This window comes from Falco rusticolus, chromosome 10, assembly GCF_015220075.1.
Source record: "Falco rusticolus isolate bFalRus1 chromosome 10, bFalRus1.pri, whole genome shotgun sequence".
NCBI classification, from domain to species: Eukaryota; Metazoa; Chordata; class Aves; order Falconiformes; family Falconidae; genus Falco; species Falco rusticolus.
In genome coordinates this window covers 11,741,119-11,756,871 of record NC_051196.1, presented here as the reverse complement: position 1 = coordinate 11,756,871, position 15,753 = coordinate 11,741,119, and the positions used below count along the sequence as shown (strand labels likewise).

Genomic DNA, 15,753 nt, shown 5'->3' with positions numbered 1-15,753 from the left:
TAATTGTTTCAAAACAGTCTTGTAAAAATTAAGAAAAATCTGCTTTTTCCCCCTCGTTAATGCAGTAGTTATCTTGGCAGTTATAGTACAAAGACATTATGGTAGGTTGAGGAACAGTTTATAGATGCTGAAAGGTACTGATGTTACTTGAAACCTCAAACAAGAAGAAAAAGCATTAAACACCATCTACAAGATTATAAACAAGCAAAATGCAGCAACTGAAAAGGGATGAAAAAAGGATACATCCCCAAATTTGGACACTTGTTTTTTCTGCCTTTTTATGCATTCCAAAACCTTCTCTGATTACTGAGCTATTTACTATTGCTAGTCAAATACAGTACCTCAGCTAGAACCAATGCTGAATTCTGTGGAGACTCTGAACAGGACAGTAAGGGAAAGGACAGCAAAAGATCCCGACTGAAGAAGTGTGTTTCAGGTTGGCTCAAGCACCAATCTCATCTGCAGGGAACTGGCATGGAAACACCAGCTACTCCCCCACTCTTGTCCCACCCTGTTACATGGATCCAGACTAAGGAAGCAGTTTTATCCAGCAAGCTCAATTAAAGAAACTTTAGAGTAAATGTTTTCATAATGTAGATTATATATTATCCCCCCCAACACTCTACTGAAGATCCCCAGGCAGGTTTGCCACCCAGGTCCCCCCCCACCCGCTAGTCAAAAATCAAGAAGAAATCCACTGTATAACTAGAATAATTCAGAGCAACTCTGTTAACTTACTTGTAACTAGGTAGCTTCCCCTTGGTTTCTCGTACATAGGAAAGGTAACATTTCCATAAATCAATGTGTAAAACCTTCATAAGGCATCGCTGAAATAACTGTTTAATACATCAAGAAGATGTGATCAGGATTCCAGATACAGAAATTAGGTTTCTACTTTTAAAGCTATACAGTATGAATTAAATTAATCTTTGTAATTATGATTGAGATTTGTAAGAAAGAGTAAATTAAACTACTTGTCGTCTCTGTGCTATGTAGGGGAACTAGAGAGAATTATGCAGGGAAATTCCTCTGCGCACTTCACCAATTACAGCTTGGTAGTAATTTTAATTACACAAATTGGCTTTAGTGATACTTCTTATCTGTGTTTTTGAGTTGCATATTCAATGACAGCTATAGTTCTTTTCAATCTGCTTTAGCCCAATCACGAGATACTCATTCTTGCTACAGAAATATAGTACATATATTGATAGGACTCACCTTTTCCACTTTGTCATAATTTTTTGCTTTAATCTATAGGGAAGCAGAAAAAAACAAATCACTTAAGAAACTATTTTAGAATAGTAGGAATATATTTTTCATACAACACTATAGCATTCCAGTTGGTACCTTGGCTGCCTAAACTAATTACATCGTAACATCACATAATGTTGCAAAATTATAATTAAACATACAAAAATCATGTACTTCGCTTAGCTTTTCAAAATCAGTGAGTTTTAATTTTTTTTAAAATTATTTTTCATTTCCACTAGGGCCAACATTTAGGTATCAGTAAGTAAAGTTGCTTTTCTGTACCCTGGTTTGGGCAACCAGACTCTGCCTCTTATTTCAAGGTGCTCTGTTGCCTTACGCGCACATACTGACTTCAGTATCAAAGCCTCTGGCTCAGGTTTTAGTAAATCAAGGGTAAAATACCATATCTGCAAAATGATAGGCTAATAAATGTATTCTATTTAAATATTTATTTCTCAAAGTACACTTTGCTACAGTACGCTGAATAAGGGAATAATAAACCATGGAGAACCTGCTTTTCCACAGGTGCCCTGGTGCTGCCTTCCAGGAGGGACCAAACCACCCTCACATCTCAGCACTCATTTCATTCAGACAGCACACACACCGCAAGGGTAGAGGGTGAAACCTAGTCTCGAAGTAACAGGTTGCCTTTAAGACAGGACAAAGAAGAGCACAAGACAGATGCAGAGGGCAGACTGGCACCCGTCATGTATTTATTAACTCCAGTTATGTGAATATACTAGGCAATTCGTACAGACACAGCTTGAAGAAACAAGGAAAATCAACAATGCCTTTAGAAGATGCTTATCTATGCTGGAAATAATAATCTTTTAATGAAATAAGGATTTGTTATGCTGTGTTGCATTTTTTTTAAAGCATCAAAACTCCCTTTTAAATCTCATTGCTCTTTACTTAGGGGATTCACAGCTTTTATTTTGGTGTGAAACATGAGCCACAGGAGCAGCTCTGCAAGCCTTTCCTTCCCCCCCGCCCCCCAGGAGCATGGCAGCACGCAGCAAACAACACCTAGTGCAAAAGGGTGCTAATTGTATCATTTTTATATTCTTACAAATGTCTCTTCCTCTGTAAAAATCAAAAAAAGACATCTCCCATTTTCACTTCATCTTTTTTTGATGGCAAGAGTAACTTTGCAGGTTCCTTAGCACCTCTTGGAACATGATGAGAAGGATTCAACTCTCAGACAAGAGTCAGAGCTCTCAGTCTATGCCTCCCACCGCCTGCAAACCCCTTTCACCCTTGGTCACTGAGTGGAAAATAACAAATGAGTCTTGGTTTGTATGCCTAAAAGCACAAAGCACAGCTGCCTGCACTTTTTTTTCACTTGTACTTACTCAAGTAGAGTCTTCATTAACATGAGCAGAATTTTTTTTTAAAAAAAGAAAGTGAATCCCCAGGAGGCAGTATAAATCCTTTTTTTGGTGAAAATTAAATAAAATTAATCAATGGCTTTGCCCCTGACAAAAAGAACAAGACCAAAAATCACTTTTAAAAGCTCAGAATGAAAAGCTGTTAATCAGGCAGGGCAAAAATTAACAAGCCTTCCCGGTTTAGCCACATAAAAAGTGTTTTGCACGTCTGCCTTGAGTTACTACACCAAAGTTGACAGGGCTGTGAATGCTCTCTGCCTGCTTAGCACATCTCCCTGTCACCCAAAAGCCCACTGACAACTATTACTCAGTGTCAGTGACCTATTTTTCATTTTTGACCTCAGTTGTTGTATACAACATCAGGTAAGTGCACTGTAATCTCACTTAATTGTTTACCAGAAAAACTTATTAGCACCTGGCAGCACCGTGACCAAGCAACATCAAAAAGACCGAGCACAAGGAGTACTTATCAATTAGATGACATGCACTTCCAATAACCAAAGATCATGAAAAATAAAATACTTTTTAGAAAAGAGAAGCTATATTCTTTATTTGCATGGGTTATGACTCAAAGAACAAAGCATCTTCTACATGAATTATCAGGTACATGAAAAACTGCTGACCACAGCTGGATTTCAAGTCAGTGTTATATTATTTGTTAAATCTACACAAGTGGTTTGATAGTGATACCTGAAAATTCAGAAATCTTGGTACCAATGAAGTTCAGAGGCTGGAAATTGGCAGGTTTTGTTAAAAATAAAGAAAAAGCAATATTGCCCAGTGCTTTCTGGGTCTCTCTCAATTAGCAGCTTTTATGAAGCCCCCAGAGCCAGAGGCAAGAGCAGCCATCTCTCCTGCGGGAATTTGTGTTTCTCGACTCACCACTGGCAAGCAAACACCCTGGCAGCCCTGGCTCAGGGATGCCACCGGGATGGGGACAGCCCATCACCAGAGAGAGCACATGCTGCCTCCAGGACCCACTGTCACACGTTTCTGTTACATTTCTTGGGTTTCCTATCACAGACATAGGAACAGGCAGCGATTAGATGTGAACAAGCATACAGGACTGACATGAATGCTTCATGCTTGTCCTTAAAGACAAACATAAAGCAAACTATAGATCTTTACAGCAGATTATCCTTCAATTTCTAATGCTGCCTGTATTCCTGATAGCTTTAATTCAAGGGGTAGGCATGCCCCTCACGGAAGAAGCTGAGATACAGGGGTGTCTCCAACACCTACAGAATGAGCTCAGGCGTATTGTCATTATAAGGTAACACTTTTAAGGTAAATTCTAAGGTAAAACAAGTATCTCTCCCCTCTACCCTTGAAGACTATACAAAGGCAATCTAGCCTGACTGGCTCAACTCAGACACTCCTGTAGTAAAACACATCTGACCTGCCTTCCCTTGCCTGTGACAATGAGAAATTCCATCTGTTTTGCTGAAACAGTAACTTTAATTTCCTATTGGACCATCTAATGTTAAGTCACTACTGTATCAGCTTTGTACAAGACAAATTCGTAACAACAGGGTCAAATTTCTTCCCTGAATACACAGCATGCTTCCTTATAATGAGCTTCACAAACATTCAAGGGCAAAATTTAATCCATAAATTACACTGCACTTCACCACTTTTAACAACTTAAAAGACATGTCATTTATGATTATGCAAAGCAAGAGGTTTTATTATTCTAAAGACTTAAGTCTCCTTGTAGTTGTCTGGCAACATACAACAGAAGCCTAAAAAGAGCCCTACTTCAATCTTTTAAAGCATTTCTTGGTTTCAGCCAAGCTCCTAAGGAAGGCAGGCTACTATGTGGTACTTAAGGATCAGCATGGCCTTTTCTGCCATCCATTTCTACATGCCAACTCCACCTTATTTTTCAATGACTACTTTCTGGGGAGGGGGGGGGGAAGTATTTTCTTAAGCATAAAATCTATCATTCCCTTATCCACTGCCTCCCACTCTACCCTGGGTGAGGTAGATCCTCTTGCCCTCTGCTCTACCCACCACTCCTGCACTGCTCTCTAACGTGTTTTGGAACATTTTTTGGAAGAACCTGAATAGAAACATTATGCACCACTGGCAGACTGCATCAGCTGAAGAACGACCAACTGGGAGAGGAGAAGATGCAACAGCAGTGTGAGCGTCAACTTTCCCAGCATTTAGTTCATAGTGGTCGGTACTTTTAGAACTACTATTTCCTAAAATCTGGTTTCATTATAAATACTACCATGTACGAAACACCTTTAATGTTTTTTTTTAAACACATACACAACACGTTTGAAGTCCAAAATTACAACCAGAGCCTACATGTATGTATTTGGAAGTATTGCTTTTGTTTGTTAACTGAAGGGAGCTCACTGAGAAAGACCTATATTAATTCAGTTAGATGACTAGGTATCAGATAATTAAAAAGTTCACATTTTAAAAATAAAATCAGACTACAAAAGATTTATCACCACTGAATCCATCTGTGTTGACTTGTTTTTTTATTACATCTTGATTATTATGGTAATCAACTACTCGCTGTCAAGCTCAGTGGGATGCCGTTTGGGTCTCTATTTGTATAGAACTGCGGGTGTAATGAAATAGATCCACATTTAGCTACTAAATATAGGCTAGGGCTGGCTGGAGAGATGTTTGCACTTTATCTGCAGAATAAATACTGCTTGGATCACAGTAGTTCAAACTTCCCCAAAGAAACATCATCTCTGAAAGGATGGAGAGAGTGTAGCATGCTAATTCACCCTTCTATCTTTTGCACATTCAGCCTTTTGCTGTTTGCTGAGGCTTCCAGTCAGTGACTAATTGTGTGAGCACTTAACTTGACAAACTCATTTTCCCACAGGTCAAACAACAGCAACTACCTTTGCAAATAACAAACCAAGCTCTGTTCAAGTACATGAAATGCAGGTGAAATCCAGGACTGACACTGCACTTGCAGGTGGTCATTAACCCAAGGAGGCTGGATTCTAACTGCCTAGATAACTGGATGTAAAACTTACGTAAGCTGAACAAACCACATACTGCATTTGTGCAAGATGTTCCTCAACTTAACCAATGAAATCCTCCATTTAAAAACATTAGCATGTAATTGCAGATGAAATGTCTTTAATATGTAATTTTACTACAATTTGTACCAGATAAGGATTGAATGATTTGGTATTTCTGCAGTCTTCATTTGGAGTTCTAATATTCTTTGTGAAAATAGAGGTTTTATCTTGCTATTAGTAAAGACTGCAAGGCAGAGATACACACCAAGTATGGGAGAACTCATTTTCTCAAAATGTAATGAGATTCTAAGTATTTTCATTCAGTATGGTATAATTTTTCACATTCACATGATTGTCTCAATTTGTGTGTCTGCCATAAAACGGGATTTGAAAAGTTCCTTAAAATTATTCTGAATGAAATGCCTCCAACTACTGTTACATGTATTATTTCTAGAGCTTCCAGAACCACGGCATTACATCAATATTTAAGTCATGTTGTTTCCACTAGATATATCATGACTTGAACAGGATGCAGTCACAGCTGCCATATAAATGGCTATAATGTAGAGCAAAGAAAAAGCACCATTTTGCAGTCTGCTTCTGAGGGAACCTAAGAACAGAGTATCTCTGTTGGAAGGGACCTACAGTGATCATCAGTCCAACTGCCTGACCAATGCAGGACTGACCAAAAGCTGAAGCATATTAAGGACATTGCCCAAATGACTCAAACGCTGACAGCCTTGTGGCACTGACCACCTCCCTAGGAAGCCTGTTCCAGTGCCTGACTGACCATGCTTCCTGATCACAACCACCTTTTAGGTTTCGCAGTTGTTTCCTGCTTAACAAAAAAAGCGCTCCGTCACATACATAATCACGTATTTGTATGTAGAGACACTCTGAATCTGCTCACAGTATTTAAGGATAAACAAACTTCTCAGTGACTAAAAATATTAAGCCACTGAACAGGACCTATAATTCTGCAAATTCAATTCCCAGTTAATAGCCTGCACAGATAAATAAGAGAACAAGCACCTGCTGAGCAGGCAGTGAAAGTGTTAACCTTCTATAGCAAAATTCTGGGCCACATTACCATTTTCTGTTAAAGACAAAGACAACCAGTAAAAGGCAGCCACATCTACAGGAAAAATAACTGCTTATAAATGAAGGGCACCATTTTCTATAAGGAGCCAAGCGGCAGTGGGAGACTGGGACAGCACAGTAGCAGAGCTAGAGAAAGCTGCTGCACAAAGAGCCAGTAACACGCAAGGTTGCTCCTCACTAAGTTCTTGAAAATTGTCATTACAGCCTCATGACCCCAAGCCTTTAACATCTTTAGGAACAATTAACCAAAGCACATCAGGTTAACGTACTCTATCAACCTTTCTCCTCTCTGAGGCAGCAGCCTAGAGAGATCTCTACTAAACATCACCACCTGACTAATGGTAAAGGGGGGGGAAAGGCATGACTGAAGACTTGCAAAGACTATATCCAAAACTGTGAGCTTAAAACCAGATTTATGTAGAGGTTTGGGAAAGGGGGTAACAGCTATGCCTGGCCAAGGACAGCAACGGAGCAGCTCAGAGCAGAAGTCTTCAGAAAAGAGTGCAAAGGAAGAAACTGAAATGCCACTCCGAAGACACAGTAACATATGCCCCAGCTGAAACAGTTAAATAACTCTTAATTTAAAAAATCTATATAAACAAGGTGCATCAGGAAAGAAATTAATCCAGAAGAATACATGAATATAATATCCTTAGGCATCTGCAAACTGTCTGCATTCCAGAAGTGCAGTAATACAAACACAGAGAATCTGGACAACCTCGCTCAACAAACTTATAGTAAATGGACTGATCTAGAGGTGAAGAAAGATTCATGCATTGCAGTAAAGAAACTCAATTTTGCTGCTAATAATACAGTTTGGATTAACTACCCACCCCATCTAATTCCTAAGTGTCTACTCTAGTGTAAAGAACAAGGACTTTATTAAGAAATAAGAGCTCAGAAACAGTTAAAAAAAAAGCTATTGTGCTTTAGTTTACACCTTTGTGCAATTTAATATCCATGTACAGACAAATCTTTAGGACCCGCATCTGCCTCTACTCCCTTACAAAAAACGTTGCTCTCTTGGTCCTGCACTGAGGCACTTTATTCACACCAGTACTTTGAAACGCAAGCATAGCTTTCAGGCAACGTTATCCAGATGCTAGCCAGAGACCGTACAGAGAAATACCAATTTATAGGCAGCCTTAAAAAAAAAAAAAAAAAGTTGTGTGGTGACAAAACTGTTAAATGGTATTTCCAGCTGGAGAACAGTACTGAATTGCAATCACTATCTCATTTATTTCTGGTGTCACATATACTTCTCTTTTTTCTTCCCTTTTGTCCAATCTGAATTATAAAAATGGAAGAAGCTATTTCTCAAGTGTATTTCCTCTTCCTTCCCATCTATTGAGTTCTACTGTTATTTCCTCTCATTTTGCTTGTTTGTGCATTTTATTTCCTTTCCAGAACACATTTTCAGAAACAGAAATAATTCAGATTTTCAGTTATGTTTAAACACGAATCCCCCCTCATGTTACTACTTCACTGCTATTTTCCCTCCTGACAAACAGAGTTCCATTGTTGCACATCTGTCTCGTGGATTAATAGAATTCAAGTAAAGCTGGAGGAATAGCCCTTTTCAACTCATGATGATAAGCACGCTCCATGCTCTTAAGAAGCAAAAAACCACAAAACACCCCCACAACTTCAGTTATCTGTTACTTCATCACCCTACAGATCTGACATTTAAAAACTGCCTAGAAATTGGGGGTGAAAACCAGAGTTGATGCATCTCTAAGTTTTGTTTACCTCTGAGTACGACTTAGCCTACTGAACTGACTGTTCTTTGCTGTACTACTCTCAGCAGTTCTTACACACTAATTTAAAAATCAATAGACCACAAGACCTCTTTAATAAGCACCTTCTGTTTGTGGTCATGCCATGTTTAGTACATGGCAACAGGTATTTCCTGGTTAGAGAAAGACAGGACTACATTATCACTAATTACTTTCAGGTTTTTTTTAATAGAAGTTTTGATCCATTTCTTTCTGTTTAGTCAATTTTACTCCCATATTGTCTTTTGCTCACTTTTTCCATCTAACAGCTTCACACGGTCACTATTCCTTACCCACAGATTTCACCTGACTGAACTGCACCATCCAGCTTTACCCTCCATGTTCTAAACTGTGCCTGTAACACTCCAGCAGCCTACCCACATACATGTCTGACTAGAACACCAAGACCTCTTACCGAACACCAGAAAGATGCCTTTCATGCTCCCTGCTCAGCACTGTTCAAGAAAACATGAACTTGTCTTTGGTGTTCAGGTCTTGCCATGCATGAGCATATTTTCTGTAACAGCGTCTAGCTTTACGCTTATCATTGGGAAGTACGAGCTACCTACTCCAATCATTTTTCTAAGTAACGGCAGACAATCCAGTGCTCTTTGCTCTTTTGGTCTGCATTTTATTGTACAACACATCTTCATCTATGGTACCCGCTCTAATATCGTCTCCAAATCATAAATCCTTACCTATTCATTTTGGCAACTTGCCTGTTATCAATTTTAATGTAATATTAACTGAATGAAGTAACTTAGAGATGCTAAGCATCCTTCTATTTTCCACTCCTTTCTAGCCAGACCCAACTTGATAACTGGATTCTCAATTTGTCTGCAAATCTCATTTTAATAAAAAGCCAATTTTTAACATGCCCCATGGGTTGTAATTTCCTCTTCAATTTCACACTCACTTTAAGCCACAACAGAAAAAAAACATCCCACATTCACACTCCTGCAAACTGCCTTGCTTCCTTCCCAACTTAGGCACTTTAGTTCCACCTCCACTTCTCATTCCTGTTTCTCAACATCTTGTATTTTACAGAAGCAGCTGGAAGTGTTAAAGTGTGTTTTCAGCTGGTCAGCATTAACAGATCTACTGATACCCTTCGCAGTTATTAGGAAGTAAGCCCTTTCACAAAGAAGCAGTGCTTTTTTTGCCTAGAATTAACTTTATATTAGTTTAACTCTCAGAGGAACAAATTTATAGGGCTCAAAGGCACATATAGCACCCATGGATTGAAAGAAATCTGTCAACATGACAAAACACAATGAGATAAATTCAACACTTGCTGTTTTACTTATTGGCCAGATCACTGAAGTTAAAAAGTTAAATTAAGAGGGAAGCCTAAAAAGCAAGGTATTTGGCACATCTCATTGGGCTACACATACCTGATTTGTGAACTCAGGTAAATTACACCAGTTGCCTACCTCGACCGCATATCATAAGCGAATAAAGTCTCTCAGCAGGGGCAACGGAACTGGACATCGGCACTTCTCTAATGCCTTTTTCAGCTAATTTCGTTAAGATAAATAGGTGCCAGTATCCTTTACAAGGTTGCCAAATTGAGAAGCATAGATACACTGCAATCTGCCATCACCACTAGCGAGGTGCAAGCCCATAACCCAAGTTAAAAATTCCTTGCAGTACAAAGATGTTAAAAACAAGGCAGCGATGAGGCTGCTGCAACAGATTACCTATCATAAGGATTAAGCAAGGTATCACTACCTAGAATAATGAAAAGCCAATTGTTTAATTACACAGACCCCACACCTTACAAAGCTCTAACTTAAGATCTAACTTAAAACTCTTCATTTAAAATAATTTTTTCTCTTCTATCAGAAATCAGTGTTCATTACAGTAATATACAGCTCATTAAAAAAAATCATTCCTCTGATTTTCGTAATCGCAAAATAAAAGTAAGAAAGTGTTGATTTACTATGTAATTTGATGATATAGCTGGAGAAAATGCCACACTTTAGGGGGCGTTGAATTCCCCATTAGGTTTATAGTTTGATGATTTCCTATTACACTCATTGCATGTCTACAGTTTTGATATATTCTTCTCAAATATGCTTGCACAGAAGTGCAGAAAAGGATAAGTTTAATAACGTAATTGTTTCACTGAATTATGGGATTTTGGAAAATTAATTTTTATACAATAAAGTTATCAACAATAATTTTTGTATGGAAGGTTTTAAGATTTCTCTATTCATCCACCAAGATTGTATGTTAATAACACACCTGCTAAAATTTCAGAAGGATCTTAGTATTTACAGGGATCCTTGAACATCTATTTAAAAAAAGAAGCAACACATCTAGAAGGCAGCAGAGGTCCATTAAACAGTCTCCACATTGACTTATCAAAAAGGTCTAATAGTCTAAATGAAGACGTCTTAGGACCACAAAGAACTACTGCCCATTTGAGTGGTCAAATTCAGAGACCATGCATTAATTCCTCCCATTTGCTAGCATGGAACTACTCTAATAAAGGTTCTCCCCAATATAAAGACAGCCAAACAAGCAAATCTCCTAAGGAAAAGTAATACGATTTGCTCAAAGAGTAAAAAATGGTACTAGAAAATGGAACTGTATCATAAAGCATACTCTTCTTACTGTTACAGTATTAGTATGAGACAAGCTTGGCCTGTCAGCAGAGGACAAGTTCTTAATGTTTGGACTCTCCATGGCTGGAAGGTGAAGACTTGTTGCAATAATCTGTTGCAAAAATGGCCCAAAGAATTGTTCTCAAAACCACTACATTGGTTGTAAGACAGTCCATATCAAGACAGTTGTCTCATCACAAGAAAACAAGAATCAGAATTAAGTTAATAGCGGAGAATAACGCTCAGGCACAAGTAAGTCTCTGCAAATGCATCGCAGAATCAATCTGCATTTGACAGGATGCATAGACTATTACAAAATTAAACTTCAAAAAACCAAAACATATACACTTGAACTGCAGTGCCACAAAAATAATCTTGTAAGTAAGGGATGTGGGTCCTGGCTTTGCCTGTCTGTCATTTACTAAATTGAGAAAATAATCAGCCTCAGAAATACAAGATGACTTAGCCTAATGACTGAGCTCATTTTGTTCTACAGCAATGAGATATTCCAGCTGAATTTCAGGGAATTAGCGTATTTTTCTAGTATAGGCAGCTGTCCTAATCAAAAATCCTTCATATGTTTGTCAGAAATCAAGGGAATTCTCTACTGTTTCCTTTCTGAGAATGCATATTCTTATTCATAGTTACTGAAAAGTCTCATCTATAAGTTAAAAAAGACCATATTTTGAGAGTCAATTACAGAATTAAACATCCAGATTTCTGTCTTTTAGCAATGAAAAAGAGACAAAATTCATTGTAAAAGTAGCATTCAGTGGTAAAAATTAAGTTTTCTTCAACATGAGTTTTACTGTAGGATTTTCTCAGTATCTCGTTACTAGGTCTGGACTGATCACAAGCAGCCTAATCTGAAACCACATGAACAACGCAAATTTTTGGTTAAAGGCTTGATCCAAAAACATTCCAGTGGGTAGATTCTGCACAACTATTTTGGGAGCTCTGTGTCCAGAATATTTCAATTTTAATGTAATTACTACCCCAGCTAATCAGGCCACTTAGTACATTAAAACCAGGGTTCTAGAATATTTAAATGCGATGCAATTTTTCCCACTTAAACAGCCCTGCTGGGCTTCGATCTATAGGAACAGTCCCACTATTCATAAAACAGGATAAAGACAGAAATGTATGTACAACTACTTTTAAATCTGTATGAGTTGATACTAGCACATGGATAGCTTACACTTGTAAGCTACCTTACACTTGAATAGTTAGCTACATAGAGATGCACTGAAGGTGGAAAATAAAAATACAGATTACACATTCCCATGCTTTAGAAATGAAAGCTATGCAGGTGAAGTTTCCACTGAAAGGGGAGAGGGATTAGCTCTACACAGAGGTCTTCAATTCTACAGGTCAACTGAAATAGCTTACACCTTATGCAAGACTGGTTGGCCATGTGTCTGTGTTCTTATGCACTCCAGGCAGTTAGAATTATAAGAATAAAAGGCATTTAAGCCAGCTGTACTTTTTGTAAGACAAAAGACTTGTAAAGACAATTCACTATGTTGTCCCATTTAAAATGCACCAGTGTCAGATTAGCATTGAAGAGCTGCTCTGATGTCAGATTGTACACAATGTAATGTGCTATTGTAGCTGCACACGCAGCTACGTAGGTGCATTTACATTTTACATCTTAAGATGAAATGCAAAAGCCCGTCATAAAAGCAGTACAGAAACTCAACAGTCCATGTAGCCCAGCGAAAGAGAGCAAATGAGAGAGAATACATCTGACACCCCAGTTTCCTCCCACCTCTCCCCATCTAGTTATATAAAGAAGAAATAGCAGAAGTTAGGGTCAAGTATTAAAGCTAAAGACTCTGATTTTGGAGCGATGAAAGGACACTGGCACAGGTAAAGCCCTAAACTTGCCAAAGAAAGGTTAGCCTTGACCCATAAGCTAGAAAGAAAACCCTGCTTATAGACTGGAAATGGAAGTGCTATTTTTATGTACACCTGTACAAAACACACACAGCTGGTAGTTCTGCCCCCCTTGCTGGACAGCACTCCAAGTAATTACAGTTTCTTTTCACTAAAGCCCTATTTGATACCACTTATCTCATTTCTTTGATGCTTTTCACAGTGAAAACTGTGTCTGCTTCTACACCCTGACACCAACAAGAACACCCATGTAGAATTAGTCATATTATAGGCAACTGCTGTTTGAGACAATGGAGATCCAGTTAGTTTGATACTTCTTCCCCCTACCCCTCGAACAGCATTTTGTGGCTTTTCTGCTATAATTGATGATTCAGAAACCCAAAGTGTTCTAAAGTTTCCTGTAAAAAAGAGCCTCTTTGGTAGACAGACAGCAGGCAATTATTTCATTCGGACTGTGAGGACTTTAACTACTAGAATAGATGCACTGTTACGTAGACAAAGACTAGACAGAAAAAAACCCAGAATACTTTCAGATAGTATTTGCATTAAAGAATGTTGCAAAATGCCGGCCGGTTTCAAGCATTGCATTAAAAATGTTATGTAGGTTTCCCAGCTGATTTCTTGCATCAGGTTTGCACAGAAGCACCACACAAGGGACCTCAGAAATACTAAAGATAGTTTTGTTATATTTTACTTCTTTAATCTAGGATGCCAAGAGCAGCACTTGGTCTGATGTAGACATCATGCATACAACAATACACCAAACCACCATCATCTGTAAAAATGATATGTAGCCAGTACACAGATCTTAACTGATCATCTCTATCACAAGCAGAAAATAGTTGGTTAAGTGTAACACAGAGAACTGCTACAAGAACACAAACTACCCAAATTGAGACGATGCAGCGCACAGCAAGGCAGACAAGGTTCTCAAGAAAAGGTGTGCATTTTCCTGCCTTCAGACTTTAGCCTAGCGTTGGAAGAGAACAGTGCTTGACTTGTTTTTGGTGTACGTCATCGTGGTAACGCAGCATGCCTAAAACACTCGTTTCAGCAACATGGTGAAGCAACACTATAGAACCTCTGTGATTCACTGAATCGCGCAGTGCTTGAGCAGAGAACTGACCTCAAATATAAATCACAGCAGCCAACACTGCTCACACAGGTGAAAAACATCAGTCTAGACAGTTTTTAGCAATTCTGCCAGCCTGGGAGAGAAGGCAAAACTCAGATAATACTATGAAGTTCAAGTAGTTAGCACAATTTAACAGTTGGTCAAGATCTCTATGCATCGGAGGCACAAAAGTACACTCAGAGAGCAATGAACACTGTTTGACTGGAAGATCTTGCAGAAATGACAGACTGCTGTGAGGCTGTCATGCAGGCCAGCAATAACACCGCATCAACGCAGTGTCTTCATTTGACTGAGACCAAAGATTAACAAGAACTATCTAAACAATTGTTTAGAAACAACAAGATTTTTCTCATTAGTAAATTAAAAACCCCCACAGACTGACTTTATTCGCAAAACTTTTCTGGGGGTAAAACTGAATTTTAGGAACATCAGTAAAACGATAAAGATGTAATATCTAAGTTTGTGCCTTTTTTGTGTGTAAGCAAGCCAGATTTCTTATGCAACAGTAATTTTTTTTTTTCTTTTCACAGCTAAGACTGGTAGCAAGAACAGCAGACACTTTCTGGTATTATGAAAAGAGAAACTTACCTCCATCTGCTTAGTGCCAGAAAAGTATTTCTGCTGAATTAAAGTCTATAATCTAATTTTAAAGTCCCATAGTACTTCCCTCTTAATACCCATGTTTAACACACGCAAAGCAAGCATGTGGGATGTAGGAATCTTAAATAGAAGTTATAAAAAAGAAAAAGGAGAGAGCATGAATTATGTTTAGTCACATCTTATGTTGGAGAAATTAGTTTTATCCTTTAACAATAAACCATACACTTGGTTTCCTGCTCAGGCTTACCAGCACTGAGATTCTATCAAGGGCAAATACCATGGAATATTCTGAGGTTTTAAACAACTACTTCTACTGCCCATCCTGCTAAAGTATTCCTGCGCAATACGTGAGTTGACATAAACATATTGCATTCCTTGAGAAATGCTAGCTAGTGGGCAGCAATAACGGACAAATTACATATACTTACCAAGGCAGCAATTCCTTTTTTTAAAGGGTGGAGTAGGGATGGGGACACTAAACATTTTGGCTTGCATCCTCAGCATTTTTTCAAGTAACTTGCAACCAAGAAGTCATGCACTGAGGACTATTTTACAGTGCACTTTTACGAAGAAAACTTAAGTAGCTAGTAAGGTGTCAGGGGCACCTATTTGTACTTTTAAACGTTTATTCCAGTCTATTTAAGACCAGCCTACTTGAAACTTTACGTTCATTATAAATGAATTGTACTTTCTTTCAGTTACTTTTTATATAATCATCAGTCATCATCACCATGGAATAAGCATTTCTAGCACAATTTCACAATTAGACAGAATTTACAATTCCCAAAGCCACAGTCAGTCTAGTACTAGAATGATGAAACTCACCTAGTGAAACTAAAACTGCTAAACCAAGACTCTTGGTATAAGGCTTGTCATTCTAATTTAGTATAGATGAAATGTTTCTTCGTGTACGAACTTGTCAGTGCTATCAGGCTATGCAGGCAGACTTTCAAAGTATACTGCTTGTACTAAAACTATTAATTACTCAACGTCTACAGA

The 15,753-nt window shown here is 38.3% G+C and overlaps 1 protein-coding gene across 2 annotated transcripts in view; it reads right to left on the bottom strand.

The window, feature by feature from the left end:
* The window catches only part of CSTF3 (cleavage stimulation factor subunit 3), a 50,820-nt gene that overhangs the window by 16,272 nt on the left and 18,795 nt on the right, over positions 1 to 15,753 (bottom strand). For both annotated transcript variants that reach the window (XM_037402498.1, XM_037402499.1), the window contains 2 exons: positions 1,219 to 1,251; positions 739 to 836 (listed from right to left, as the gene is read on the bottom strand). In XM_037402498.1, coding sequence (XP_037258395.1) covers positions 739 to 836; positions 1,219 to 1,251 — 131 coding nt within the window. The remainder of the gene's footprint in view (positions 1 to 738; positions 837 to 1,218; positions 1,252 to 15,753) is intronic.